The following is a 27,659-nucleotide window of genomic DNA, read 5'->3' as shown; positions in this document are numbered from 1 at the left end:
TCAGATGAGGAGATGGTCATGGTCATGCTTGAAGAGCTTATCTCAGGTGTGTGTAAGTGTGTCAATGATGGTGAGGTTACAAATACTGGGCTACTGGTGGAGGGTTTGCTTTAGTAAAGGCAACATTAGATCCTCTAATCATGCCTCACTTTGTTCTTCATGTTCTGTATCATTGATCTGATCTTGCAATGTTAATATAACAGAGTAAAACTCTGACCTTAAACTTCATTCACCTCACCTGTTCTCTTGGCGTCTAACCCTCTCGTTTCACTTGTGCAGAGGCAGAAACGTCGGTAAACACAGAGCGCTGTGTTTCTGGTTCCAAGAAAAGCCTGATGGAGGCTAATCGACCAGACCAGTGAGCTGAAGACCCATTGTTACCTTCAGTGACAGATGGCTGAGGGTAGCTCACATTACACCTGCAGGAGTGTGGATGTGACTCTGGGTTACCTGTGAATGAAGGTGCTTTCAGTGGGTGTCAGAAAAATCTGGAAAACCAACATTTCACTGGGAAACAGTGATGAAGGACACCATAAACCATAAAGAGCAAAACATTCTCTGTGATTCAGAGTTTAACTGTATCTTCAACAGATGAACATGTGATCGGCACCTGCCGTGTGGGTTTAGCAGGCCACAAAGTACAGCTTTAATATCGATATCCATCTTACTAATGTCCCAAGCACTCCCAGAAAGGGCACTTCGATCAAAAACAAAATAATAAAAAAGTGATTAATAATCCAAATCCATTTACCATTTTATCGAATTTATAACACGAAACCAGGTTGTTCATGTAAACAAGCTCAGTTATTTATTAGAAGTAGTGAAGTGATCATGTTGTTTAAAGGTCCTTACAATAAGTTCTTAATTAATCAGAATCAGAATACTTTAATAATCCCTAAGGAAATTAATGAAGAAACAACTGCAGACACCACAACATAAGTTATGCTGGACACTGCTGTAATACCAATTTAAACCAGAAGGTGTCAATGTAACCTCAATATAACCTATTGACAGAAGTATTTCTCACTATAAGATTTGACAAAATAAGTATTTAGCATGACATTTGGGGGATTTTACTGGTTCCACAGCTTGTGTGTCTTTGCAGATTTTAAATGTAACATCTGAGCTAAATTTTAAACTTCACATAAACAAGCACACAAACACCACAGAATCAAAGGACCTGCCTCCCCACAGGAACGAGCACACATACAGTCATGCTTCTCTAAGAAGTCCAACAAAAGCAGCAGGGAATCAATCACTGCTGTGATCAGTGAAGCAGTTTCCTCCAATAATCAATAATATCTGTGATCAGAAGTTGATGAATGTGCTGTTCTTTAGCTAGGTAGGATCTGCTACAGATCGATATCAGATCTCTTCTTTACATTTTAAAGAGTCCTGAGAATGAGACTTTGGACTAATGTGGATTATTAGGTGATTATTGATTACTGGTATAAATGCTGTCAGTAAAGTGGTAATCAATGAGAGGAATATTCAGTGTTTATGAGTTTCATTTAGTAATCAAAGAGGGTGATTAAAAAAAATGATGCACAGTAAATGAAGTATCAAATGAAAGATTTATTCTTATAACACATGTCATTACACATAAAGGAGCCAATGTGAAAGAGGTCAAATGTAGTCAGAGAAGAGCTGCAGAATCCAGATCAGCGAAGCACAAACCTCCATCCATCCGCCAGCAGCTACACATGAGCCAGCAGGAGGCTTCAACGCTCAGGTGAAGTCTGAAAACTGCAGCAATGACTGCAACTGTCTGAACTTTGGGCTCACATGGATGACTGTGCTGAGATTATCATCTGAAACTCTGAACATCCACCACCAGAACTGAAGACACACAACAGACTTTTTAACAGAACTGAGAGGACCGCTGACATAAACTAGGTCCAGTGCTGACATGTGTGGGCTGAAGAGCAGTGGACTGGAGAAGACCTCTGGAGGAGCCGCAGAGATGCTTCTGCAGAGTGAAGCGAGGAGAAAAGCAGTTAAAACCATATCTGCTCGTTTCACAGAAATCTCACAGCTCAGGGCTCCCTCCTCTGAGAGATGGCGCTCTCTGTGTAAGGTATGATAAGCTCGGTAAAGAGAAATGCCATTTTGGGGGGAATTACCACCTCCATTAAAATGTAACAAAAGGTTCCCAACCATCGTGAAACCATGGGGGAAAGTGTCACCAGTGCTTTTCCCTTATCCCTAACGCAGTGTTTGCTAAACACTGAACAGGTCGCCCCACAGATCAGCTTTTAGAGTCAGGACTGATCCCACCCCAATCCAAACATCAGGTCAACAGAATTACCCTCAGGGAAATAATCGTTGCACACCCTCTATTATACAGGCATCCATTAGCAATGTTGATGTTATGTAGCTACCAATGATTGGTTATTTCTTTCTAATTGGTAATTAGTTTGGGTAGTCTGTAAACTAATAATAAACTAACAGTCCATTACCAAATTACAACACAAATAATAAGTGTTTAACATCTCCAGGGTTAGCTTCCTATCTGCCCGTTTATTTTATAATAGATGAACTACGGCATCAAAATGCCTTGATTTGGGAGGTAACCAGCATGCGGTTAACATGAAACCCTAACCATAATCCTATCCAGAAGCAGCTCACCAGAGACCAGGTGAGCATGAACAGGTGAACAGAGAGAGATGAGGTCACATACCATCGATCACTATGAGCCATACAGTGTGACGAGAGACTCCTTCAGAGTTGCTTGCCAGGCAGGTGTACTCTCCAGCATCAGCCAGAGTTACGTTTCTCAGAGTCAGCAGCGATTCTACCTCATAATCCATCGTATTCAGATACTCATCCTGAGAGGGAGAGGGACATGGATATCACCCAAACATGTTTCACTCAAAAGGTTCCAATCAAAGCTGGTCGATACAGCTCTAAACACTGGGTCAGGAGTCTGAGAGAACTTTAAGAGTGTGACACTAAAGGCCAGTTTACATCAGTTAGTTTACTTTTCTTTTAGTATGGGACTAGACTCGGTCCATGTGTGGGGAAGGAAAAGTAATCCCATGGTTTAGTGGCATGTCGTGGTGATATGCGGGTAAGAGTGCAGTAAACTATAACACATTATACAAGTCTTAACTTCTACCCATCCATTGTCTCTGGAACCCTCCTGAGCCGAGACATCCTTCAGAGGGAGTTCTTTTCCACCACATTTGTCTGCACTCTTATGCCTTTGGTCTAAGGCCACAGCTCATCATCATAGATCATGGTAAAAATATAGATTAACGAGTAAATCGACGGCTTTAACTTCACCCAGCACAGCAGTCATTCCACCAAGCCCTCTATGAATGCCCTACTTCACTTTACTCTGGTTTGGAAAGAAACTAACCAGACTGGGCAATCCAACATCTTCTAGATAAAAATGGTTGCGTCAGATTTGGAGGTGCTGATTCTCATCCCTGCCTTCCTGATGAATCTGAATTTGACCAAACAGGTAGCGTCTTTGCCAGTACACCAGCATAGCATCTGACTGCTAATAGGTGAGTTGTCACCCTTGTCCCCTCACAGTCCTCCACAGAGGAAAGGTGGAGGAAGATGACCCCATTTAAGGTCAGCAGCTGTTCTTTGGATGGTTTGAGAGCGACTAAATGTGCTGCTTCATGGCTTCACCAACATGTGAGTTTTTGTTTTAGTGACACCCAAAGCTATACTCTACCCTCCCATACATGTCAGCTGCCTCCAGAGGCTCACAAGCTAAGTAAAATTTGATAGGACTCCTTCTACTGCATCTCTGGTGTCCACCAGGTGGTTTGAGGATTGATGTTGCAGCTCCAATAAGACACCTCTTTAATAGAGAGGTTTAAGCCCAAATGGGACAATTTAATAGAACTTGTCCCATTTGGGCTCAATGTCCCATCCTCGAAATACCATTCTAATTGTGGAGGTTGTAGCTGTCGATCTTCCTGACCGTTGCCTATAAATGGTATTTTTTTTTATATGTTTGAATGTGTCAGGCCTGCCCGGTACCCTCCCCAGCCACCAAGCAGATGACAGCTCAGCTCCAGTCTTCACTCGAGTGGTTGCAGATGTGATGACAGAGAATGTGCATCTTTGGAGCTCAAGCTGCAGTCTGTGATCTTCATTCCCATTCATTTGTTCTCCCTGTTACACTCATGCACAAAAACTACTAGCTTGGGTTTAGGAAAAGATCACGGTTTGATGATGTTAACCCTTACCCCAACATGGACCAGAATAACATTAATCTCGCTTCAAAACACTTTGGAGACATAAAATAATACTAACATAAGCCTGTAGTGCTGCTTGATTGTGGTGTACGTACTTTGGGAGGACGAACAAAGGGAAATACGTCTATGTCTTCTTTGCTGCCATTGATCACGATGTGTTTGAACCACCGTATGTAAGGCTGTGGGTCACCCATCACTGCGCACACAAACTCCACATCACTACCAACAACAGCGATCCGGTTAGCCTGCAGCCCAGCATGCAGGTCTGGCTTTTGAGGAGAACGCTCTGTAACAAAACAAGGTTTAAGATTAGCATGATGCGAGATCATACAAATGACTAATGTCCACAGAGAGCAGGAGGAGACAGATAGGCATTCTGTTTGCCTGCAACATGAGGATGTTCAGTCTGGATAAAGTCTTTATGAAACTCTGTACGTTTTGTAGTTTACTGACGTTATGTTTGTCCACTTAGTAAGTACTTAGAAAATGCATTAACCTCCTAAGACCCGAACTCTTCCACGACATGCATTTTTAATTTCTCTTTGATATTTGGGCATATTGGGGCCCAATGAATGTAAAAACAAAGAATTTCCAGATTTTTTTTTTTTTACCTTATTTTTGTTTTTAAGAAAAATGAGAGCCACAAATGAGGATATTCATTTAAAATTTTGATAGAACAGTAGCAGTATAATGTCCTCGTAAGTGGATATCAGGCCCATGTAGAGCAAAATTGAGTATTTTGGTCAAAATAACCAAAAATGTGATGTCCACATATGTGGACGGCAGGTCCTAGGAGGTTAATGTTATTACTAAAGCTCACTGTGCCATAGTTTAGTGATATTGAGTTTTTATGTGCTTATATTTGCAATCTCAGATTTGGAGGGAGTTCTATGTTTCTTTCACACGGTCACATTTTAATATTAGGTGTATTTGATATATTGTTGTTGACTTTGTTCAGTGAGCTTTAATGCAATTTAAACAAAGAATACCCTTGGGAAACCCCTACAGCAAATCAGCACTTTATTCACTCCAGCATTTCCACTCTTATACTTCTCAAAGTGCAGTAATTTCATTTTTAATTGTTAAGGCCAAACCGCCTCCATCAGTCATGCAACCTCCTTGTTGGTGTGGGTGGTTGTACAGGATCAGTCAAAAGTTCGGACACACACAGTCCAAAGTTCTGACTGGAACCATCTGGTTTTTGCAATAAAGCGCCTCTGATTATCCCTTTGTGTATGCATGCTGCAGATAATCTTACCAATTACATTCAGCTGATAGGTGTGTTGGAGGGTCCCGTGTCCATTCTGCACCACACAGGTGTAGTTCCCTTCATCAGAGGGAGCCACTGACTCCTTTATTAGAGTCCATGTGTGGTCTCTGATCTGCAAGATTAAAGAAATATACTGAAAGGGTGAAGTAAAGCTTTACAAGCTGAAGTTGTTTCTAGAGGCCTTTGACTCGTTGGTCCATCCTGACCTCTTCTCCGTTCTTGTACCATCGCAGGGCAGGAAGCGGGTTTCCTGTTGCTTGGCAGTGAAATTTCACCGTCTTCCCGACAGGAACTCTGTAGATGCGTCTCTTGTCCGGCCTCACCCACTGTGGTGGCAGTGATGCTGAGACAGCATAAGGAAAACATCATGATTAAAACTGCGTATGCACCTTTCCAACACAAAGACTGAAACTAAGAGGATCAGCTTGAGGGTTAGCGTGCAGCGTCTCACTGCCTGTGCAACATTCCCCGGGTTGTCCACTTTTTTTTAAATATTATTCTGAGGATTTCACAATTAAAGAGTGTCATTTTAAAAAAAGGTGCTGATGAATGTGCACAGGCTGAACCTTTGCACATAAAAGAGAAATCCATGCATTTTCCTATGATAATCTGATCAACAAGTCTATCATACTTGGTGAAACCAAATCCAGATTATATATCATCCAATACAAAGGTAGTGCTGGAGACCAGTGGAGACCTTGCTCACTTCAAATGCTTTTGCATTAATCTAATTTTAAATTTGATCTCTGGCTCTCTTCCACAGCGTGTCTTTGTCCTGCCTGCCTCCACTCACCCCCAACCAGTTGTGGCAGATACCCGCCCCTCCCTGACCCTGGTTCTTCTGGAAGTTTCTTCCTTTTAAAAGGGAGCTTTTCTTCCCCTTGTCACCAAGTACTTGCTCAAAGGAAGTTGTCTGATTTGGGGGTTTCTCTGTATTATTACAGGTCTTACCCTACAATATAAAGCACCTTGAGGTGACTGCTGTTGTGATTTGCAGGTGAATTAATAAAACCCTGCTGTCATTAGGCACCCTTGATAAAGCACTGCCACATAATCCTCCACACTTTCTTCAGGCTTTAACATTTTCAAACATATTGTCATCTTCACAAAGATCCTCACACACAGACTCAAGAGTTGTTTCATTTTTCTGATTTATGTCAAAAACACCTGCAGACTGGTCATAATTCATATGAGTCTCTATGATGTCAGTGCTCCGCAGATTGTCATTTACATCAGACCTCTCACTGCTCATAAGGGGGCGATTTTCAACTAGTGCCTCAGCGGCGGGGTCCACCTCAGCAACAGCAGGGGTGCTGTGGCCCCAGCTGGCTCTGCAGGGGTGATTGATGTTTCCCTACCAGGTGCCCTGGCCAGCACCCCGACTGTGTGTTTCTTAGCTTTTCTGGACTGTGTCAATATAATGCCCTTCTCCACCACAACCAAAACATTTCATGTTCTCCGATGAAGCAAACACCATGTAATTAAAACCATCTATTTTGAAACTGAACGACAGGTTAGCTCATTAGCGGTGTCCTTGAGGATCATAAAAACCTGCCTTCGGTGACACACAACATGCTTAAGAAGCACAAATTTGCATCCCAAAGAAGCAGCAGCTAAAAGCGGGATGCACAAAAAGGAGTGAAGTTGATGTTGTAAATGTGATTTGCACTTCCCAGCCACCATAATAAACAGAGAAGGAGAGATCTGAGATCATATCTCTGTATTCTATCCTGTACTGATCTTCATGTACCATCATAGACAGTGAGCCATGCAGAACTGTGGGAAATCCCAAAAGAGTTTCCAGCCAGACAGGTGTACTCTCCAGCATCATCCAGGGTTATGTTCCTCAGAGTCAACACCTCCATTTCTTTGTCTGTGGTGTTCAAACCAGCAGTCTAAGAGAGAAACACACAAAAATCTGTGTTATCCTTCATCAGTGTCACTCAAAGGTCAGAGCTGAGTTAAATTCCTCACCATCAGCAAACTGAAACTCAAAAGTGAAACTTAAATCTCTCACAAAGTCAGTGAATTCAGTTCATGGATGGAAACTTTAATTTTACCAGTTCAGCAGTCTAGTGCAGGAGACTAAGATCACTCTGAAAAATCAGAGTGATCTCAGGGGGGTGGAGCAGTGGGTTCAGGGTGTGGTGTCAGGGGAGGCTTACCCACACAGCTGTTCTTCATCACCTGTCTGAGCTGTGTGGTTCGAAAGCCAGAGGAGGCAGCTTTAAAGCCATGCAAGCAAAGCGTGTCAGAAATAGCTGGAAATAAAACACCTGTTAACGTGTCACGCTGTGTGTGTGGGTACTTTATACCTGTCACAAATCTGAGAAAATATAAGGATTTAAAAACACAAAATCATAAATTGAAGCATAAAGATTTGGTTCAGCTTTATTTCCAGTTCAGTTAGATTTCCTGTTGCTGAGACTGGACTGATGAATCGGAGGCCTGGTCAGCTAACTCAGCTTTCATCAATAATTCAACAGCTTTCCCAGCAGGACATTGCTTCATGAATGGCAGTAAGCTGTTAGAACACTGATTCAACAAGTGATGGTTCCCATATGTTGTTATTGCAAATGTCTTAAAAAACAAACAAACCCAACTTTACCCATTTCTGTTCACACAGTTTTCAGAGGCTGGAAATTATGAGAGGTTGACACACCTGAGTGAAAGTCTTCTTTTTTCTTGATCTGTTCCTTTGCGAGCAGCAGATTATGTGCCTTCATCTCACACTATCTTAGCAACCTCCTCTGTTAGACCAACCTCCTGGATTAGAGTCTTGTGCTGGGAAAGGGATCCCAATGCAGGTCCTTACAGGAGCAGGCGGTTTTAAGAATGCTGCGGACTAAAACTAGGCAGCGGGTGCCAAGAGCCTTTGTATTATGTCATGATGTTTAGTAAATTTAAATGTATTTCTTTGAAATGTATCTCAGGGTTTTCTTCTGTTTTTAAGCTGCTGGTGTTCATAATGATATATTTTCATATTTGTTTGGTTTTATGTTTGTTTATTGTTTTTTGTTAATAACTGCACAGATATTTGCACATCTGATTGATAGTTTTTGGTCACATGACTGCAGTAGCGGTTTTAGATACGGGCGACACGGGCGGTTGCCCGGGGCGGCATCGTGATGGGGGGCGGCATCACGGGCATCGGCAAAAAAAGAAAAAAAACGCTCGTACTCATGCTGCCCCTACGGCAGCCAGCGCATATTGGGAATGGCACAGGCATCGATCGGTTTTCTATCGCCCATTTGCTGGGAGTAAGGGCGCCCTCCGTTTGCGTGGTGCGCCTGCTGCTTTGCGGCGCAGAGAGGAGAGGGCGGGGCGGCGGGGATTCTCTGGCTGACTGGAGCGGCATCTAATAACCAACTAGCAAAATAAAACAAAATAACAAACACGAAAACACCAGACATCATGATACAGACTTATAATTTGCACCGATGTTTTTCAAAATTCTATACACGAAAAGTGAGCGCGAGAGCCCTCGGTGCGCCTGCTCGCTGCTGAAGTCAAAGTAAACTTTATTGTCATCTCCGCTACATACAGTCCAGAGAGACGAGACGACGAGGCTCCAGTTACAGCAGTGCAAGTAAACAAACAATAAATATAAGAAGAGTAAGAAAATAAATATACACTTTAGGACTCGGGGTAAAGGGATCAATGACAATTCAAAATTTACAGTTTGATGATTTAAAGTCTCACACACAACCAGTCGAAAGGGGAGGAGCCCCGGCTGCTTCCAAATCGAGCACATTTCATTCCTAATGTTGTAAATCCAAGTCTGTTATGTATTCATGATTTGAATCCTGGGTTGTGTGAAATCTCAGAAATACACCCTAGACAAAGTGAATCTGTGAACTAAGGTGTAGGTCTGTTAGGATATGTTGTGGTGATCCTCGGGTTGAAGGATGGGTGTTCATACTGGAGTGCAAAATTAAAACCAATGGAAGATGGACAAGAAAAGTTCAAAGCCATCAGGTGCTGAGTTTAGAAAAAATAGAAGAGGAGGAGAAACGAGCAAAAGATACAGGTAAGCAGATGTGTCATTGGATAATGGCAGGTCATCCTGAAACACTCAGAATCAGAATACTTTATTAATTCCTAAGGAAATTACGTGTGTTACAGCTGCTCCAAGAAGAAATGGTAAAAATAGTAACACTAACAAATTAAACTCCAAACAATACATTATGTTACAGATTTTAATATTAATTAGTCATTGTCAGTTGTTGATTTGTCCTGTTCTCATTGTATGAAGAATTATGATGGCTGTTTGGTAGCCGTTTGCATACTATGCATACTCTCTCTGTCTTCATATGTGTGTGTGGACAACAGTTTTATGTTAATGTACGATCCTTAATATGTTTTGTGTGTGTGTGTGTGTGTGTGTGTGTGTGTGTGTGTGTGTGGTGGAGGGGGGGCGCCAGAGGGAGTGTTCGCCCAGGGCGCCAAACAGGCTAGGACCGCCACTGCATGACTGACTTGTTACTTCATCATGCCAGCTAATACTGGACAGTTGGTATTACTGCAGGACAGAAGGGTTGTGGTTTTTTTTCACCTGTCTCGAGCCAAGACTACTGGGATCATCTATCCATGTAGGAAAAACAAAGATATGAAGACAAATTGCAAATTTTGGGGACTTCTGATGTATATTCTGCCACAGCAGCTTTATTATGACATGCACACGCAATATATCTACCTTCCTTCACGCCATCACATTGGCAGCTCTCTCCCTTTACCAGTCACAGTCCCTCAATTTGAAATAACTTTCCTTCTCCTTTGCTGTCTCCAAACATGCCCTCCCCTTCTCCTTTTCCTTTCTGAGGGAAACGTGGCCAAATGTGAATCTGAAGTTATGTGCCAGTAGAGAACTCTCATTCCCAGCACTGGGAAAACCACCGGGATACAAAGTGTATTTCTATTAATTGGAGAGGTGTGTACTACCAAATTCACCTTCATGACGTAGCCAATTAAGCCAAGATCTGCTTATTTCACTAAACATATTCTAAGGGCTCTGACAGAGATCAGATTTATCCTCCTTCATTATAGATGTAAAGATTGTCACACAGCAAAGTAAAGATAACAAAAGAAAATTACTAAAACTGGTCTAAAGCTGAATTTGGTGGTGTTGGTACGTACTTTAAGAACACGAACATAGGGCAGCCCGTCCGGTCCCACGTTGCTGTTGTTGATGATGATGTGTTTGAGCCACTGAATGTGAGGTTGTGAGTTGCTGAAGACGCGGCACACGAACTCCACGTCACTGCCAACAGCTGCCGTCTGGTTGGCTGGCAGCCCTTCCTGCAGGATGGGCCTGTGAGGAGAGCGCTCTGAAACAGGGGGGTTGGAAATAAAGACAAAGGGTAATCTTTACAAATGAGTTAGATATCCACAGAGAGAACAGCATGTCCCCAGTAACACCTGGAGGACGTACCTGAGGATAAATTTTCTAACTGTAGTCATCCACGAGCCATCGGTCACAGTACCATTCACAATCAGTATGAATGGGTGACAGTATTCATGTCACCCATGACATGAATACTGTCACCCATTCATGGAAGGACACTGAAGAAAAATAACAAGACTGGTTTGGACCGAGACCTTTTTATCATTTTACGTTACACTAACATTACGACCCTGTGTGCCAGATAATCTCTCTTACCAAATACATCCAGCTGGTAGGTGTGTTGGAGGCGCCCATATTTATTCTCCACCACACAGGTGTAGTTTCCTTTATCTGAGGGAACCAATAACGTAATTATTAGAGTCCCTGTGTGTTCTCTGATCTAAAAGATTGAGCACAGGTAAAGACAGAAAGTAAAGCTTAAAATCTGGTCATGCCTCTAAAGTTTCCACTTTACAGCCAGAAACACACCTTAAAGCCTCCGATTCTGTGATCCCTCCTGAACAGTTTCCCGTTCTTGTACCATTGTATTGTGGGAAGCGGGTGTCCTGTTGCTTTGCATTGCATTTTTATTGTGTTGGAGACAGGCACAGCATAGAGCTTCTTCATTTCTGGCTGTACCCACTGTGGAGCCATCACTGGTGAGGAGACACCACGAGGTAAACGTCAACAGTTTACAGTGAAGAACGCTGGGTCAGACAGTTATTAGTCTTTGCCACTAGGCACTTTAACACATCGTTCACTTCAAACGTTTTATGTTGATAAAAATGTACTGACACTGAAAAATGTTGAAAGATGTATTGCTATTGGATAAGTCAGAGCTTTCGAGCCAATACCAATTAAACATCAGGCCTTTCCAGTAGTGTGCCAGCCCAGGTCCCAGTTCTGGGACAGGACAGTCAAAGAATCAACCAGAGCTGTATCTGAACATTTATCTTTGGAGGATTTCCCATTTTTGACATTCAGTCAAGCTTCGGAGCCCCTTCCTGATCCCCAAGCACTGCCTCAAGTCAAGCAATAAACAAATAACCACAGCACATCTGTTTGTCCCCTCGGTTCTTTTTATTGTATCTGGGACCTGGTAAGTTGGTCATTTAATAACATTTGTTTCACACAAAGTTAGTTATAAGAGTTGGCATAACCTTTCAAAACTAGACTAAACCAAAGAGTGAAGGTGCATGTGATGGGGCTTAGGGCTGGGCGATTTGGCCTAAAATCCATATTGCGGTATAACTTGAAGCATGTGCGGTAACAATATGTATAGTGACATATTTTTTTCTTCTGTACACCGTATTTTCCGCACTATTAGGCGCACTTAAAATCCTTTAATTTTCTCAAAAATCAACAGTGTGCCTTATGTATGAATTCTGGTTGTGCTTACTGACCTCGAACCGATTTTATGTGGTACGCAGCACTCAAAAATCTGTCAAAAAATGTTTTAGTACCACTTTGGTAAGCTACGAAGCTGCACCGCTTGATGGATTGTCAGAGCATTACCGCTACTGTAGTCAGGAGCCTCGCTGCGTAATCTGGGTCAAAAACTCCGTCCGCTTCACGTCCCAAAGTCAAAAGAACACTGCAGCATCGTATGGGCTCAAAATGTGGTCATAAATATTTTGTACTTGTAAATCTGTTTTGTACTTGTAAATCAGGATTTGTATGTGTAAAAAGAATTTGTGTGTGTGTAAAAAAGATTTGTATGTGTAAAAAAGATTTGTGTGTGGACTTAGCCAAAAACCCCTCTGCAAGTCACAAGCAGTGTTGCCAACTTCTCAGTAAGGAAAATCGCTATTGGCTGTCCTAGAAGTCGCTAGAAGTCGCTAAATGACGTCATCGCCTAATTTGCATAATTGGTCATGCTAATATAATTGTAACCTATGTTGTTGGAGAGAGAAATAACATCGTGGAAGAGACATAAAGTGAGTAAAAAACGTCCTAAATGCATTTAGAATTTATTTAGAACTACAAATTAAATTTCTTTTAGCAATTATTGGTTTTTAATGTCACAATTCCAACCCTGCTCCTTTACCCGGGCTTGGACCGCAAAAGTGATCGAAATAGGCACTCTGGTGGAGTTACTTTTGTGTGTGTGTTTCTAAGTAGTTTTAAACCTTGTGATCCACAAAACAGCATAAGAGTAAAAGAGTAAAAGAAGAACTGACTGTGTTACAGCACCGCTGCTTGTTGAGAGTAAAAGCCATACGGCGCTTTCATCGTCTTTTTTAGCGACTTTTTAAGAAAAAAAGTCGCTAGGGGGTCTGAAAACTCGCTAAATATAGCGACAAAGTCGCTAAGTTGGCAACACTGGTCACAAGTACGAATTTTGACCCTATTTTTCTTCCTTTCATCTGATTGGTCAATGTCATGTCAATCACAAATGTAACAATCCAATCAGAGAACAGATGGGTTTGCCTGTCGGAGGGGCGCTTTTTTTGAACTGCAGGTCCTTGAAGGGAATAAATGCCCTTTTACATGCCAACCCAGCGTTTTCCTTCATCACCACGAAGGAAAACAGTCTGTGGTCGTCCGAGTTTGGTGATTTTTGTGTCACAGGTCTACTGTTTAATACAGCGCTGTGGGACCGGGGGGCAGTGTTTTGGAAATGACAGTCTTCATTACAAAGCTTTCTTCGTTATGAATTAGCATACATGTTTTTATTGAACATTTGAAGAACTAGCAAAAAAACCAGAAACTCTTGTAGAGGACATAAAGTCAGAGATAGAAACGACAAGGAGCAGGTGCATCTAGTACAGGTAGAGCTGCTGCAAAAACCCACAGAGCTCAGCAGCCAGCGCAACAAATTCTGGATCCTTTGCTTTTAGTTAGCATTAGCAGCACATGCTGCGTCTGATGTGAAAGGACCTTTATGGTGCGCACTGTGACTCACAACAATGGTCCCGGGTCAGCCCTGACTTTGTGTTAAACTAATCCTAAAGTAATAATGGTATTTCTAACCACTGATATACCACAACTTTATCCTTTCAACAGCTGCGGACCTAGCTGCTATCGGATATTTATATAGAGATCCTCCAGTTTCAAACTGTATTACCCTTCAAGGACCTGCAGTTCAAAAAAGTGCCCCTCCGACAGCCAAACCCATCTGTTCTCTGATTGGATTGTTACATTTGTGATTGACATGACATTGACCAATCAGATGACAGGAAGAAAAATAGGGTCAAAATTCGTACTTGTGACTTGCAGAGGGGTTTTTGGCTAAGTCCACACACAAATCTTTTTTACACATACAAATCTTTTTTTACGCACGCACAAATCTTTTTTACACATACAAATCTTTTTTACGCACGCACAAATTCTTTTTACACATACAAATCCTGATTTACAAGTACAAAACTGATTTACAAGTACAAAATATTTATGACCACATTTTGAGCCCATAGGCATCACTGAGAGTTAAAAACTGTCTGAAATTCTTTCATCCTTAATAAAATGATCAGCACTGCTGCTTTACCAGGTGTAACAATTAAGTTTAACATCCAGGCATCCATGAAAACAGAATTTATGAAATTTAACAGAGTTAGAAGTTAGCAGGAAGTTAGCTCGCTAGTTTCCACCTAAACATGATATAGCATGTTCTGACTGAGAGATTTCTGAAAAAATTAAAACGTACAGCTCTGCTATCACTTCCAACATAAATGAAGACAGAAAACTAAACAGCAGTGACGTTTGTAGGATTACTGAAGTTGGACTAGCTGGTATACAATGATGTGCTACGTGATCACTAGCGGCACAGCTATGTTAGCATAACATAAACACAGTGACTAACTTTTTTCCACTCGATAAAAGTTTATGTGAGGGTTCCCGATGGTTAGGGACAAATGCAATCACAGGGCAGGATGCTGTAAATGGACCAAACTTCAGTCAGGAGAACAACTGAGATAATCCATCCACAATACGAGGTTAGTCATTAATATACTGCAGCAACATGGGAATAGAGACGCTGTGAGAGAATTCGACATTAATGAATCAAAAGTACGGTTGTCGAGGTAGCGCAGTTTTTGGCTTTCCTCATGTTCGAAAACGTGCTTCATCTCTTCGCTATTGCTGTCGCCCGGCATAATTTGCAGATGATATTGTTTGCAGCCCCTGCGATGCTTTCGACCAAAACATGCGCAGCTTGATGACACCATCAACATGTGCTATTGCGGTAGAGCAGTATAGTCAAAATCTCTACCATTGGCAAAATTCATATTGTTTCTACCGTATACAGTTTATACCGCCCACCCCTAATGGGGCTGTTAGGGAAAGTGGTAGTTTGCTGAAAAGAGCTGCACGGCCAAGAAAGCAAAAGACTTCCTCTGCCAGACAGCTCCTCTGAGCAAGGAATGGGAAGAATCGCCTTCTCAGTAAGGATTCCACATGACCAGGGTCTATACTGAGTTTTGAAATTGAGCATTAATTAGCATATACTTCTATCTAACATTAGTAAATGCACGATTAATCCTTAATTCACAAGATTTATTTTTGAAGAAAACAATATTATTGCAACAGCCAAAATGATTCAAATATATTTTACTGAAAATGAAAATGGTAAGATCATTCTGGAAACTGCTGAGATTTATTAGATAACTGGGTTTATTTCAGTTATTTTTATCTCACTTCATTTGATCTAAGTTTAATCTCAATTAGTTTAACATCAGACTGTTCAATCTCAGTAAATTTAATCTCAGTTAGTATAATCTTGGTTTAATCTTTTATAACTCATACCAAATCTCAGTTATTTTAGAATAAAAGAAATCTAATTTATGCATTTACACTGGACGTGCAAATGTAATGTTCTAAGCACTCCAAGCACTTTAACTACTGTTAAGTCACACTTTAACCACATATTCACGTAGCACTTTATTCTGTACACTTAACACACTTTAATCACATCCTGAGCCAGTTTACAATCACCTGGTAACCCTTGATGTGTGTCTTGTTAGAGGACGGAGGAGTACACAGTAGGAAGAACATGCAAACTTCATACAGAAAGAACCCAGCATCAAGACAACCTCTGACCTTTGCATGACCTCTGTATGACCTCATGTGCACCACTCATGTTTTGGCACATGTCTTTGCAGGAAGATGGAAAAACTGAACTTGAACTTTGTCCCCACTGTCCCATAAAAAGCATCTGCAGACATGGTATGTACAGTTTCACAGTTTCAACGTTGCCACAGCCAACTTTTCCATTGATTCGATGATGCTGGTGAATTTAAAGTCCATGTGAACAGATACGGGTCAGCTTTGACCCAGACAATGCATAAGGGTTAACAGTGTTGACTGAAGTATAATTTCAAGCTACTCTATTAGTTTTCTCTTCATGAAATCACTTCAGTTCTACGCTGGTGACATCTGCACAGCCCAACACCTGGATATCAAACAACCTTCTTTGTCATGCAAACTGCACACAATTCAAAACAAACATTCAGCTGCTTTTCTTTCCTAAACATTACTCTAAGAATGTGAAAAGGTAACTGTAAACAAAAGGCAGCGATTCAGTTTATAACCTTCATAATTGAGAGTCATTAAAAGCTCGATTACTCAACTATGAACTAATCATTTTAGAACCACCTTCAGTTCATTAAAACTGAGGATTTCTTGCTTTCCTGTGTCATTATGTTTGTGTTTGGGAATGATCGATGGTAGATGACAAACACTGGGCTGGTTTTTCTTAAAGAATGCTTGAAGGCAAAAGCACATTTTGATTTCTCCTGAAACAGTTAAACACTGTTACACATGTTCACGCTCAGGCGCCCATGACGCTTCTTACCTGTGTCTGTGCTCTCTGAGTCCAGACCAGACTGAGCCTGAGAGAAGTGAACCAGCAGCAGCAGGAAGCAGAAACACATCATGTCCTAAGCCTCAACTTACTGGGACGTCCACACTCTGAGCACTCTGCAGCAACAACAAAACCAAACTCAACCACCATTATGTCACTGAATCTTTAGGTGACTGTAACACATCTGCAGCGTTATTGAAAACAGAGGGCGCTCCACTCACCTCCTGTTAACAAACAGCTGTTCAGTCTATCTGTGTTTGTTAACAGGCTCAGAGTGTGCTGGCTGTTGAAGGTCAGAAGCCTTTGAATCATCTCCTTTTGTTTAACCTCTCACTGATATGAACTGATCTCTTTGCTTTTACTGTATTTATTTTATTTTTATTGTACAGTGTTTCATCTCTAAACTTACCGAGAGGCTTTGTGCAGATGTTTGTGTGGCTGGGATCTCCACTGGAGTCTTTGGGTTACTGTTGTGTTGTTCTGCACGTCTTAAATCTGACAGACTTACTGTCTGTGATTATAACCAGACAATCAAACAAACTCCATCAGAGCTGAAATAAAAAGGAAACTTTGAAGCTAAATAAAATAATAACACTAATAATAATAATAAATATTAAAATATAATAACCCTGGTTTAATGAAAGCGGAAAGCCGCACCTCTGTATGATATATGTTTAATTCCTTATTGAATATAAGAATATATAACATTATCAGCACAACACAGAAATACATTAATGGCATTTATGGCATGATTTAGGGAAGCCGGACTCACCGTGTATTTCTTTATTTGTTTTTAAATTTATTATAGCTTTCACTTTGTTTTCACTTTCATGTAACTTTAGTATTTTATTTTTAGTTAAATGCTGAAGCAGAGCAAAAGCAAACAGCCTGACTGAGCACATACAGCCTGGTGCGGTCAAAGGTCACAGCAGTGGTACCTGTAGTCACTCATGTAGCAGATGACTCACCGTCAGTGGAAACACAGAGGACTGACCTGTTAGTTCGTCCTGGGATTTTGGGACCAACCTCCACAGAAGTGTCCCGTAGCACGTCTACGCCTGAACCAGCGGCTCTAGTTATGGTTAAAATCCTGATGGTGTGATTACAGATGCCCCCTGAGGGCGGGACGTGGGTCGTCCATTTTCTGTAAGACAAACACGGAGATGAAATGCCTACACAAGGTCATATTTACTCTGAAGTCCCTGTTTACTCAGTGACCACAATCTGCCAGTCAGTCTCTATGAAATACACTCATTATATAATAGTTCACTTTATGTATTTTCACTAATAGGGACAAAGCTGTAAATTAATTTTAATGCAAAACCTCTGACTGTTACAGTTGCTCCCTCAATAACAGCAGGTGGGGGCAACTATAACACTGTAAAAACACATCATATTAAAGCAGTATTAATCACAGTACTCACAGTACTTCACTAGTACCTAATAATGTAACTTTAAAATGTTTAGCTGGTATTCTTTTACATTTTTGAGCAGGATTAGTATCACCAAAGGGCCACAAATGCAGATATAGCACAACAAAGGGCAAATCCACATGAACAAATCCAGAAACAGACAAAACAAAGTCCAAAATCGGTGTTGAAGCTTGCGGCGGTGTGCAGGAACAGCTCGCAGAGCTCATGCATCCCGTCGGTGTCGCAGGTGGAGTTTTCCAGACAGGAGAAGAACCCACAGCCGACGGTCACGGCACCGCTCAAACATCGGGCCACATCAGCTGCAAATACACAGACATTCTTCACACTGGACTCACTTTCATTCATACCCACAGAGCTTTCCAGATGATTGACCCATCAAGCAGTTGCATATGGGACCAATGTGACATGAATATGATGCAAACAAATGGAAGGAAAATATGATTTAAATAGAAAAAGGTGACGCAAAAATTATGTTTTTACAAACAGGGAGGACAGGAAGTTTTCTAAAGTTATCAGTACTCCATACTGGAACTGAGATTACCACCCCCGCCCCTTCAAAAACCAATACATGAGTCCATTAATGGTCGCTGATCAAACTTCAGCTTTCTTTTAACAGATAGTTTTATGCTAATAATATTTCGACGACAGAGAGAAGTGAGAGGATGAAGAATGATGAAGATCCAAAGGAAGCGGAGAATACTGGAAAGTGGACAAGGTAAACACAGAGGGAACACACTGAGCAGGAGCAGGAAGTACACATCAAAGCTTCCTCTAGTGTGTTTTTTAGACACTAGCATTTGTCAATTACCAGTATCCCGCGCCCTCATTGGTGGTTGCTTGAACTGTTCGCCTTGAGGTTGAATTCTTGGGACCCGCCCACTTTGCTTTGGCAGGGTTTGTTTTGTTTTGTTTTTATCTTGTATGTGCTTGAATTTGCTGAACGTCACTGACTGTCATTAATTGCTGGTGTCCACATCTCTGTGAGTCACTTCCTATTTGGGAGCAGCTTCACAGTTTTCTCTGAGCCATTGTCGTTTGATTAGAAAACCCTGATCCCGCTGCCGCTCCCTCCTAATACCAGAGATATCTTTGGGAGTGTGAAGGAGCACTAAATAAAAGTAAAAATACCACCGCATTTGATCTTATGTTACATATTTTACTGTATTTTATCTGAATGTGTGCTGCATTGCAGGGTCTTACATGAGAATGATCCTATAGACAGTAAATACAGGACTGGTATCACCAATCATTTCAACTTGAATGAATCTGTATAGCTTTAAATGTGAAAACTGAATAAACATAAATACTTTTTAATGGCACTGCATGACATGCTTCTGTTGTTTTAAACATGCTGTATAAATAAAAATGGCTGGCTGTTGCGTGTCACGCTTTGTTGCTTCATGGTTTTGAACGGCGCCATCTTAGATCAATAACGATTCCTCCTGAACTGTCGGGGAGCTGAGGTTCAGGTTTGTAGCTCTGCTTTGTTATAGTTTATTCAGTGGCTTCTGTTTTAAGCTGAGGTTCTATTTTTTGTTGTGTTGCCCTTCCTGAACTCATTCCAGTGTCAATAAAAGGTTTCAAACTGACCCAGAACGCCTCATGTTTCTCCACGCTCTGCACTGCCACTCTACCTAAACCCCGCCCACCCAGAGGACGTTGCATTCATACAACAACATGACAGGAGCCGAAAGCCATCACATCACATTGTTTATTTCTACCACAGAACCAGACTCAGCACAGATGAGCAACACGGAGTAAATGAGCTCCACGGCCAGCATGAGAGCATCTCCTTACCTCCGCGGCCTCTCGTCCTCCTGCATAAATTAACTCAATAAAAATAAATATGCATCATAATAATAAGTTGCTTTTATAGTCAGCCATTGGCTGGACTGATGTATGCGTGTTCAGGGCTGGCTGTGTGTTTACATCAAGCTGCGTCATCTACTCGTGGGCTTTAATTCCGTCTTCTTCCTCCTGGCTGTCTACGGACCTCCTGGCGAACAGGTGGGTGGGGTCTCGGCCTCTGAAGCCTGGCTGGATGTTGAAAACGGGCATGTTCCTCCAGCTGGAGGGGTTATTGTAGGCGGCTGAGCCAGAGTCGGGGGTGCAGGGTTTGTTCTGGATGAGCTGGAGGAAGGTCTCCATGTCGGGGCCCAACCGGGACACGATCCCGGCCCTCACCGCCGCCACCGTCTGCTCGTCACAGGCCTGCAGCGTCTGGAGCAGGGTGCTGTAGTACCTGCAGGCCAAACAGAGACATGTTCATCTCAGACCTTGGCCTTCTGCTTGACCGTTTCAGATTTGCATCAAAATTCTACTGTACAAAATTTGAACATGTATAATAAGTGCTGTGAAATTTTAGCATCATACATCGAAAAAGGTTTTTAACGGCTGAAGATTTCTTAAAAATTGTCCATCAACCCATTTCAGGCCTGTCGAGTCTTTGAGGCTATTGCTTTAGCATCTCCACCCTAAAACAGGTGCTAGCATTGCCTCACATTTTTTAATGTCTACTGGGTGCTCACCTGTTGGGGAAATGAGTAGGCACCTGCACCACCTCTCCAATGGCGTCAGGGTTAGTCCTAGCCACAGTGCAGATGTCCAGGCTGGTGTAGCACTCTTCTTGAACCTTCGATGAGATGGACACACACTGACTTAGGATAACAGGAGCACTTTCTCCTCTCCTCTAACCTGCTAACCTGCAGAGGTAACAGGATGCTACCACACTAAAAGGATGAGGTTAAAGCTAACAGTGATACAGGTGTTTTCATATATAAACTGATGGAGGCACTGAACAGGTTAGCCTGGTTCTGCTGGAGTTGTCTTCCTGTTAAAGGAGAGTTCGTCTTCAAATTTATGATTAAAAGCTAAATACAGTAGAACTGAAGTGATTTTTATAAGGCAGTGTAGAAGTTTGTGAGCTGGCAAACCTCAGCGATCATCCTCTGAAAGATGTTGCAGCGGCGGATGGACTGGAAGACTTTGCCCGAAATTCCCTGAGACATGCAGTGCAGACTCTTCTTGACGAACGTCTTACCCTGTGGAGAGAACATTGAGGTCAGACGGCAGGTGGAAGACAGGTGGAGGACAGGTGGACAGTAAGTCACTCACCTCGGTGTTGAAGCTTGCGGCGGTGTGCAGGAACAGCTCGCAGAGCTCATGCATCCCGTCGGTGTCGCAGGTGGAGTTTTCCAGACAGGAGAAGAACCCACAGCCGACGGTCACGGCACCGCTCAAACATCGGGCCACATCAGCTGCAAATACACAGACATTCTTCACACTGGACTCACTTTCATTCATACCCACAGAGCTTTCCAGATGATTGACCCATCAAGCAGTTGCATATGGGACCGATGTGACATGAATATGATGCAAACAAATGGAAGGAAAATATGATTTAAATAGAAAAAGGTGACGCAAAAATTATGTTTTTACAAACAGGGAGGACAGGAAGTTTTCTAAAGTTATCAGTACTCCATACTGGAACTGAGATTACCATCCCCGCCCCTTCAAAAACCAATACATGAGTCCATTAATGGTCGCTGATCAAACTTCAGCTTTCTTTTAACAGATAGTTTTATGCTAATAATACTTCGACGACAGAGAGAAGTGAGAGGATGAAGAATGATGAAGAACACCTGCTGCTGTGTTTAGAAGATTTAAAGCCAATAACCGATCAAATATCACCTCGCTGATCCGGTAATAATCAGGTACAGACTCCTAAACTAAACGCGTTCACTGCAGTACTTGTACTTGTGAGTGCAGTAACACAAGTACTCACTCGGGCTGTTGGCGGAGAAACGGGCCCGGCGGGGAGCCGCCTCCTCCGGCAGAGGCTCGAAGGCGGAGGCGGAGCAGAGGAGGAGGAGGAGGAGAGCAGAGCCGCGGAGCATGGTGCCTCACACTGAGGATAAAGATGAAGAAGCAGGAGGAGGAGGTGCTGTGTGTCTGCTGTCTCCTGCTGAGTCTCCTGCATTTATACACAGGCAGCGGGGCTCCGACCAATCAGAGCGGGAGGTTTCGGGGGGGGGTTAATGGTTTATTGAGGATTAATGAACCTTCGGAGTTAATTGGTTATTTCCACACGCAGAGGAGGAATTTCCGAGCAGCGGTGAACTCAGCGCATAAATTTTGGACTTCAGGTTTGAATTAATGTGACAGAAACGCTCCTGAGCTCAAGTGTGACCTCAGCACACCTGAACATGAATATGGTGTCAGGTACAGCAGAGCTTTAACATATGATAACATGGGGTCAGCTGATCGGAGCGAACAGCTGTTCACATTATGGAAGGTTAAATGAGCCGAACCCTCCTTTCATACTTTTAATTCAATGCTCCAAAAATATTAAATAATTATTATTTCAATATTGGAGACGTAAAAGGGCGGACTCAGACGGATTCTCGGCAGATCAGCGACAGCCTCTGCCTGTGGGACCCTAACCCTAACCCTGAGTGAACACTTCCTAACCCTGAGTGAACCTCAATCTAAACACCGAAGATCAACTTCCGGAAGTTCACCTGTATTTACATGTACACGTGTGCAGCACCAGAATAAAAGGATCAGGATAAACGAGCCTAATGTCTCCTATCAACTCGGGATAAGGTCACAGGTCAGCCTCGCTTACTCTAACACTAACGGTGGAATTAAAGCGAAGGTTTCGCTATGCTGCGGCTGTGACGCGACTGTGACGTGTTATCTTTGCCGTGGGAAGTGGATGTGTTTAATTCCAGTCACGTTTCCCAGATTTCCTGTGAGAGAAAACACACAAGGTCGCACTCACACACCTACTCCCACACAAACTAGGATCGAGAACTGCAGTAAAGTAAAAGTACTCAGTACTTGCTCTCAGGTCTGTGCACGGACATTTCGCAGATTTTTGAATGGAGTCTGGTGGTCGTCAGTGTGATGCTGAAACTTACTTTCTGTTTTCTCTTTCAGTTTAAAACAACATGAAAACATTTATGAGAACTTTATTTTTTTTTTAAAAAACATCATTCATAACCTGACACTTATTAAACTTTATGTTATTTAAACAGATTTTTACTGGTAACTGTGATTATTATGATCACAGAGGTTTTATTAGAGACACAGCTAAGTGTTTTGCATTTTGCCATAATTTGTGAAACTTGAAATTTCTTTAGTAATGAATAGTAGAAATTGGGCTTTCTTGATAGAATAGAATAGCCTTTATTGTCATTGTACAGGGTACAACGAAATTGGAGTGCCACTCCCTTGGTGCAAAATGCAATAATAAATATAATAAAAAATAGTAAGATATAAAAGGTACAATAAAACAAACATAAGTACTCAAACAAAAGTAAGTATGATATTTACAGGATAGCAGCATTAATATAATGACAGTATGACAGTATGAATAGCAGCATAATATAATGACAGTGACAGTATGGTATGGCTAAGCAGGTTCAATTGTTTTTGTGCTTATTTGCAATGGTGATAGCTCTGGGAAAGAAGCTATCCCTGAATCTGTTTGTTCTGGTTTTATGTGACCTGTACCGTCGGCCTGACGGTAATAGTTCAAACAGTTGATTGCTGGGGTGAGAATGGTCCTTGATGATATTGCCAGCTCTGCTGAGGTACCGAGAGTTTGCAATGACCTCCAGGCTGGGCAGAGAGCAGCCAGTGATCTTCTGGGCTGTGTTGATGACCCTCTGCAGTGCTTTCCTGTCTGCAGCTGAGCACCCTGCATACCATGTTGTTATGCCGTACGTTAGGATGCTCTCTATGGTGGCTCTGTAGAATGTCACCAGCAGCCTCTCCTCCAGGTTGTTCCTCCTGAGCACTCTCAGAAAGTGGAGACGCTGCTGGGCCTTTTTACCACCGCCGTGGTATTTGCAGTCCAGAGAGATCATCAGAGATCTGCACGCCCAGAAACCTCATGGAGTGTACCCTCTCCACACAGTTCCCGTGAATGTAAAGTGGGGCTGGGTCTGCTCTTCCCTTCCTAAAGTCCAAGATGAGTTCTTTAGTTTTTGTGGTGTTCAGTTGGAGGTTGTTAACTGAACACCACTCAGTCAGTCTGTTGACCTCATCTCTGTAGTCTGACTCATCCCCTTGAGATGAGTCCAACCACAGTGGTGTCATCCGCAAACTTTATGATGGTGTTTGAGAGATGGGTAGGGGAGCAGTCGGATGTGTAGAGCGTAAACAGGAGGGGACTCAGAACACATCCTTGTGGAGACCCGGTGCTGAGTGTGATGGTGCTGGACAGGTGGGGGCTGAGTCTGACAGACTGTGGTCTATTTGTCAGGAAGTCCTTGATCCAGAGGCAGATGGGGGTGGAGAGTCCCAGGTGAGACAGTTTCTGGACCAGGATCTCCGGGATGATATGATTGAATGCTGAGCTGAAGTCCAGAAAGAGCATTCTTACATAGCTTCCTCTGTGCTCCAGGTGACTCAGCGCAGTGTGGAGCGCTATGGTGATAGCGTCCTCGGTGGATCGATTAGTCCTGTAGGCAAATTGGTGGGGGTCCAAAGTGGGAGGCAGACTGGCTCTGATGTGCTGACAGATCAGTCTCTCAAAGCACTTCATCACTACAGGCGTAAGTGCAACAGGCCTGTAGTCATTTGGGCTGACCACAGCTGTCTTCTTGGCGATGGGGATGATGGTGGAGGTTTTGAGGCAGGGCGGGACGGTGTTTAATGACAAGGAAAGGTTGAAGATTTTAGTGAAGACTCCGGTCAGTTCGTCAGCACATGCTCTGAGAAGAGCATGAGGTCATTTTTGGGGGGGGAACAGTGGCTGACAGCGTTGTACACAACAGTAGATTGGTGGTAATAACCAAGAGAATAATGCAAAAAAACGAGATTTCTGATGGTAAACAGGTCTTGAGAGAGAGAGAGCTGTGCAGGAAGTGTGATTTTATCATGGTGGAAGCAAAACAGCAAAAGTAAAAGGGAACTCATTACAATTTTTTTCAAACGTGTAGTGTAGTTTTGATCTACTTTTGCTGCTGGTTCAGTGAATTTTGATTGAAGAGCAATGAAATCTGGACTTTGGGAATCTGTTTCCGTACCAGATCGGCATGTCCTGTGCGTGGGATCCGTGCTTTGTGTGTGTGTGTGTGTGTGTGTGTGTGTGTGTGTGTGTGTGTGTGTGTGTGTGTGTGTGTGTGTGTGTGTCTTTATTGTGATCTGTTGATAATCTAATCAGATTTCAATAAATAATTTGCTGTTGATGAGGAAATTACATTTGATCAAGTTTTGTGTATAAAATCAATCATGTTATTGTTTTCACCAGCAGCCGGTCGCCGCACCTCCCTGAACCTGGTTCTGCTGGAGGTTTCTTCTTGCTTGAAAGGAGTTTTTCCTTCCCACTGTCGCCAAGCTCTTGCTCTTGGTGTCTCTGTGTTATTATAGGTCCTTACATTACAGCACATGTCTCAAACTAAAGGCCGCAGGCCAAATGTGGCCCGCCACATCGAGAGCTTGTGCATGATTGTCTTAAAATAAGTTTACTGTATTCTGCTTAAAAGCATATGTTAACCGTAAACTATATCAATGCATTTTAATTGTTTGAACCCCAATGCTCCCGGTACCAGGGCGAGAGGTAGAACATCTGGTTTAATGTGATGTATTGCCAGATCTGTTATTTAAATAGGCATGTGCACTATCCACAGAAATGTCAGAATCTCATCTAAAAGCTCATGAAACCATTTTAACTTGTTTGAACTTTGATACATCATAACGGGAGTCAGACGTGTTTCATTTAATAATCAATAATTAAACTTTTATTAAAAATGAGAAAAGCACAAGGAAAAAAACCTGTACACAGTAATCATAAAACGTGTCTTTAAAGTGAGAACCAGTGAAAACAAAGACCTTCATTTCATTTTTTGATTATCTTTAAAAGCAGAAATCGTCAACAGCTGATCAGCAGGTCTGTGCTCCTCTTTTTCTTTGATCAGAGGATCTGAAGTGCTCGGCTTCTCTTTTTTGGATCTTGTTAAACTCGCTCTTTGTCTCATCATCAGCGTTTTGTGGTTGGTGTGGAAAAATCGGCGTGTCTTATCAGCTCCCACGTTTAGACGGAGGCCCGCTCGACCAGAGGAACCGGTGAACCTGCACGGCTCTGCTGACTTCATCAGCACGGAGGTCAAAGGTGCTGATAACCATCTGCACCCGTCATGCTTCACTCATCAACTCCCCCCACGGAAAACCTGCTGCCATAAAAACGGCAGCACCTGAGAGCAGCCCCTCACCTGAGCGTGGCCCTGGAACACCAGGAGATTTATATTTTATACGTGAGCTTTGGAGAGTTTGGGGTAGTTTGGGAGACTTCTGCATCAGCAGTGTGATATTTTTTATTTTATTTTTTTCAGAAAAACTGAAATAAGTTTTTTCTGGGAAGTTTTTAAATAAGTACAAAAATGCCCATAGATGTGAAACGGGTGTAAGATTTATATTTCATTTGTCAGGGGGTTCAACAAAAACTCGGGTGTGTGAATTTTCAGGCTTTAGTCACTCTTTTCTCACTTTGTTCCCAGGAAACACAGAGCAAGGTCAGAGGTCAGAGTGAACTGTCTGCTGTCTGAAGCTTTGTTCTTGTGTTGTTTTCAGTCTGATGTTCTCATTCAGGGCAGGGATGAAGAGGAGGAGGAGGAGTAAAAGATTCTTATGAAACTGCTCTGCCTGAGTCTCACTCACTCACACCAGCAGCTGCTCTGTGTGTAAACGCTTCCTCTCTGATGCAGTGTGAGCGATGCAGGTGAACCCGGGGTCAGGATGTGGTCCAGGGACAAAGCTCCTGCTGAATGCAGAGCTCCTCATCTTCATCACAGTATATGATAGGATCAAGGAAACATCCTGCAGCCTCATCTGTCCTTTGCACAGGTGTTTGCAGCTCACCTCTTATTTCCGAGCAGCGTCAAAGGGTAAATGCGTCCAACCCCCCGCTCTAACATCATCATCCTCAGGTGTTTAACTCACTTCCTGCTGAAAACATTTATCTAACAGGAAACCCAGCACAACGTTTTATTACTGCACACATTAAAAAAGCACAAGAAGTAACGTAAGCTGAAAAAAACGCACGATCTGATATTGTCGTGTTGGTGTTGTTCCCAGATCAACATAGTAAATGTTGTTCCAGGATCAACATTGCAAGTGACCAATCAGAATGTTGTGACGTCATACTTTTGCGACTTCGGGAAAAACCTCCGTAAAACAAAAAACTGTACTTAAGCTGCGAGAAACCGCCTCTGTCCGCTGATCAACGGACCCTGACCCTAACCCTAACCCTTAATAAACGCTAAGCAGAATTGATATTGTCCTTGCAACATTGGAATTTCATAAATGCACGAATGGCTTGGCACGCCAAAGAATAACGTCACAACAATGTGATTGGTCACTTGCAATATTGATCCTGGAACAACATTCACTATGTTGATCTGGGAACAACACCAACACGACAATATCAGATCATCCGAAAAAAAACAGGTCTAAGGGCAGGGTGGCATACCAGGCAGCCAATCACAGCAATGAAGGGGGTTAACAACAGTCAGTATGTTGTCTGTGTGTGTGTGTGTGTGCATTCCCC

The 27,659-nt window shown here is 42.5% G+C and overlaps 2 protein-coding genes across 8 annotated transcripts; both read right to left on the bottom strand.

Moving 5' to 3' along the window:
• Positions 1 to 1,555: 1,555 nt before the first annotated feature.
• Positions 1,556 to 17,755, bottom strand: LOC116321763 (fibroblast growth factor receptor 1-A-like). Of its 7 annotated transcripts, none has more exons than XM_031741698.2 (12): positions 17,665 to 17,755; positions 17,080 to 17,221; positions 16,662 to 16,786; positions 11,360 to 11,526; positions 11,147 to 11,270; positions 10,624 to 10,814; positions 7,238 to 7,382; positions 5,694 to 5,830; positions 5,476 to 5,599; positions 4,313 to 4,503; positions 2,681 to 2,828; positions 1,556 to 1,969 (listed from the first exon to the last, which is right to left on the bottom strand). In XM_031741698.2, the coding sequence occupies exons 3-12, from the start codon at positions 16,741 to 16,743 to the stop codon at positions 1,893 to 1,895; spliced, it is 1,386 nt and encodes a 461-aa protein (XP_031597558.1). In that variant the 5' UTR covers positions 16,744 to 16,786; positions 17,080 to 17,221; positions 17,665 to 17,755; the 3' UTR covers positions 1,556 to 1,892. The 7 variants fall into 7 exon arrangements, with proteins under 7 accessions (XP_031597558.1, XP_039471721.1, XP_031597575.1 ...); XM_039615787.1 differs by having other exon boundaries at positions 17,080 to 17,181; XM_031741715.2 differs by lacking the exon at positions 17,665 to 17,755 and adding an exon at positions 17,639 to 17,657.
• Positions 17,756 to 19,796: 2,041 nt separating this feature from the next.
• On the bottom strand, positions 19,797 to 22,085 carry LOC116321306 (stanniocalcin-like). The gene is made up of 5 exons (XM_031741104.2): positions 21,888 to 22,085; positions 21,218 to 21,360; positions 21,037 to 21,144; positions 20,632 to 20,735; positions 19,797 to 20,345 (listed from the first exon to the last, which is right to left on the bottom strand). Exons 1-5 carry the CDS (start codon positions 21,997 to 21,999, stop codon positions 20,048 to 20,050), a joined length of 765 nt encoding a protein of 254 aa, XP_031596964.1. The 5' UTR covers positions 22,000 to 22,085; the 3' UTR covers positions 19,797 to 20,047.
• Between the last annotated feature and the right edge of the window lie 5,574 nt (positions 22,086 to 27,659).

The sequence above is a fragment of the Oreochromis aureus genome, linkage group 7 (assembly GCF_013358895.1).
Source record: "Oreochromis aureus strain Israel breed Guangdong linkage group 7, ZZ_aureus, whole genome shotgun sequence".
Lineage (NCBI taxonomy): Eukaryota > Metazoa > Chordata > Actinopteri > Cichliformes > Cichlidae > Oreochromis > Oreochromis aureus.
The sequence above is the reverse complement of the archived record's forward strand: the minus strand, read 5'-3'. Positions and strand labels throughout refer to the sequence as shown.